General features: G+C 24.2%; 1 protein-coding gene across 1 annotated transcript in view; it reads right to left on the bottom strand.

Moving 5' to 3' along the window:
• Nucleotides 1–680: 680 nt before the first annotated feature.
• Nucleotides 681–1,939, bottom strand: part of LOC117174521 (tumor protein p63-regulated gene 1 protein-like) — a 19,987-nt gene continuing 18,728 nt past the window's right edge. The window contains exon 5 of the mRNA XM_033363714.1: nucleotides 681–911. Within this exon, the coding sequence (XP_033219605.1) occupies nucleotides 736–911 (176 nt within the window). The 3' untranslated portion in view covers nucleotides 681–735. The remainder of the gene's footprint in view (nucleotides 912–1,939) is intronic.

The raw sequence follows: 1,939 nt of genomic DNA, 5'->3' as shown, positions 1-1,939 counted from the left end.
GTTCACACTTGTTTAATGACTAAGACTTTCAAATTGTAACCGTTTAAGTTTTAACGTTAAAATCTGAAAATTCTTAAATTTTGAACTGATTTAAAATCTTTTTGTCAAATCGTTTTGTTCACTTTTTATAACAAAAATTCCCGGTTTCCCGGTCCAGCGACCACCAAGAGTGTTTTTGAAATATTTTATACACCTGAAAACATAACAAAAAAACATACACAACTGATATAATACGTAATAAATTTGGGAGAAATTCTACCATAAAAATAAAATAAAACACATTACTAACATCAATAATTTTTATTATGGAATATACATTATTAGGAAAATTTATTTTAAAATTTTATATTTATATAAGAAAACTTATTCAAATTTCAAAAAAAACGTATAAATTCTCAATCGATAAAACTGATATTTCGCCTTATCTATAATTTCTAAAGCTGACTAATAGTGTAATACCGATGAATGGTCTAAAGTTTTATCTCTCTAATACTTCAATATTTCCAATTATACATATAAAAACACTAAAACAAAATTTGTTCTCAATTCTCACTAAGTACTTAAATGTAGCTGCATTTTTTTCCAGTTTGAATTTTATATTTAACAAGTAAAATAAAACCGTACAAACAATGGAGACTAGAATTGCTTGATATTCGAGAATATGTTCGATCTGACACTGGTTCATAATGTTCTTATTATTTACATGAATTCTAAAAAGTGAGAGCTAAAATATGTTCAGAAGCTGACTTTGCCTCGAATTTTGAAAAAGCCTAAAGCATTCCTATTGTGTATAAGAGATCCAACGCCTAAATAGTTCTCTATTAATATCGGTCTGTTTATTTTAGTGGCATTTTCTGGTACTAATGACTCTAAAGCCAGGTGCAAGCCCTTCACGTCGTAAATTTCAGATCCTGAAAGGCAGAAATTCCTTTTTTTTTTATTTCATTTTTTTAAGTGTACTTATTCACAAATTAATGCAGGGTGTCTACTCAAATCGTCGAAAAAAATTCCCTGACAATTTCAGGGTTTTTCCAGATCTCAGATATTTCCAGCTATAATTTTTCATAGTTCTATATTAAATTCCATTTAAACTGCTTTAAATTATTCATCAACTTTTCAGGTAAAATTATCGCATTTTTAAAAAGATAGATAAATTTTTAACAAAATAGTTGCATCTTCAAACAAAAATATTAATTTTCAATAAAAAATACGATTTTTCAACAAAATATATGAAATCTCTACTATATAGTTGAATTTTCAAATAAATAAGATCAATTTTTAATCGAATAGTTGAATTTAGAACTGAAAAATATCAGTTTTCAACGAAAAATGGAATCGTTAGAGTTTCAGGTTAAAAATTAATTTTCAACACCAAGATTAATTCCTAAGATTAATTCTTAAACAATATGATTAATTTTCTACAAAAAAAAAACAAAAATTTTGCAATGAAATACATGAATTTTCAACGGTTTTCAACTACAAAAGACAACTTTCAACCAAATAGTTGAATTTAAACTAAAAAAGGTCCATTTTTAACCAATCTGATACATTTTCAAATAAAATGATGAATTTTCAACTATAAATGACCAATTTATAACAAAATAAGTTAAATTTTCAATTAAAAAAATTAATTTTCCACCCAAAAAAAACAAATTAACAAAGAAATGAATTTTTAGCTAAACTGATGAATATTTAATGGGAATACTTTAATTATCATTAAAACAGATTAATTTTCAAACCATAAGATTAATTTTCTGCAAAAAAAAACAAACGATTTTTCAAACAAAATACTTGCATTTTCAACAAAATATATGAAATCTCAACTAAATAATTGAATTTTCAACTATAAAAGCTCAATTTATAACCAAATAGTTAAATTTAGAACTGAAAAATATAAAAAATAATAAATAATTTTAATAAAAATATGGAATAGTTAAAT

The sequence above is a fragment of the Belonocnema kinseyi genome, chromosome 6 (assembly GCF_010883055.1).
Source record: "Belonocnema kinseyi isolate 2016_QV_RU_SX_M_011 chromosome 6, B_treatae_v1, whole genome shotgun sequence".
Lineage (NCBI taxonomy): Eukaryota > Metazoa > Arthropoda > Insecta > Hymenoptera > Cynipidae > Belonocnema > Belonocnema kinseyi.
This window is presented reverse-complemented; position numbering and strand designations above follow the sequence as displayed.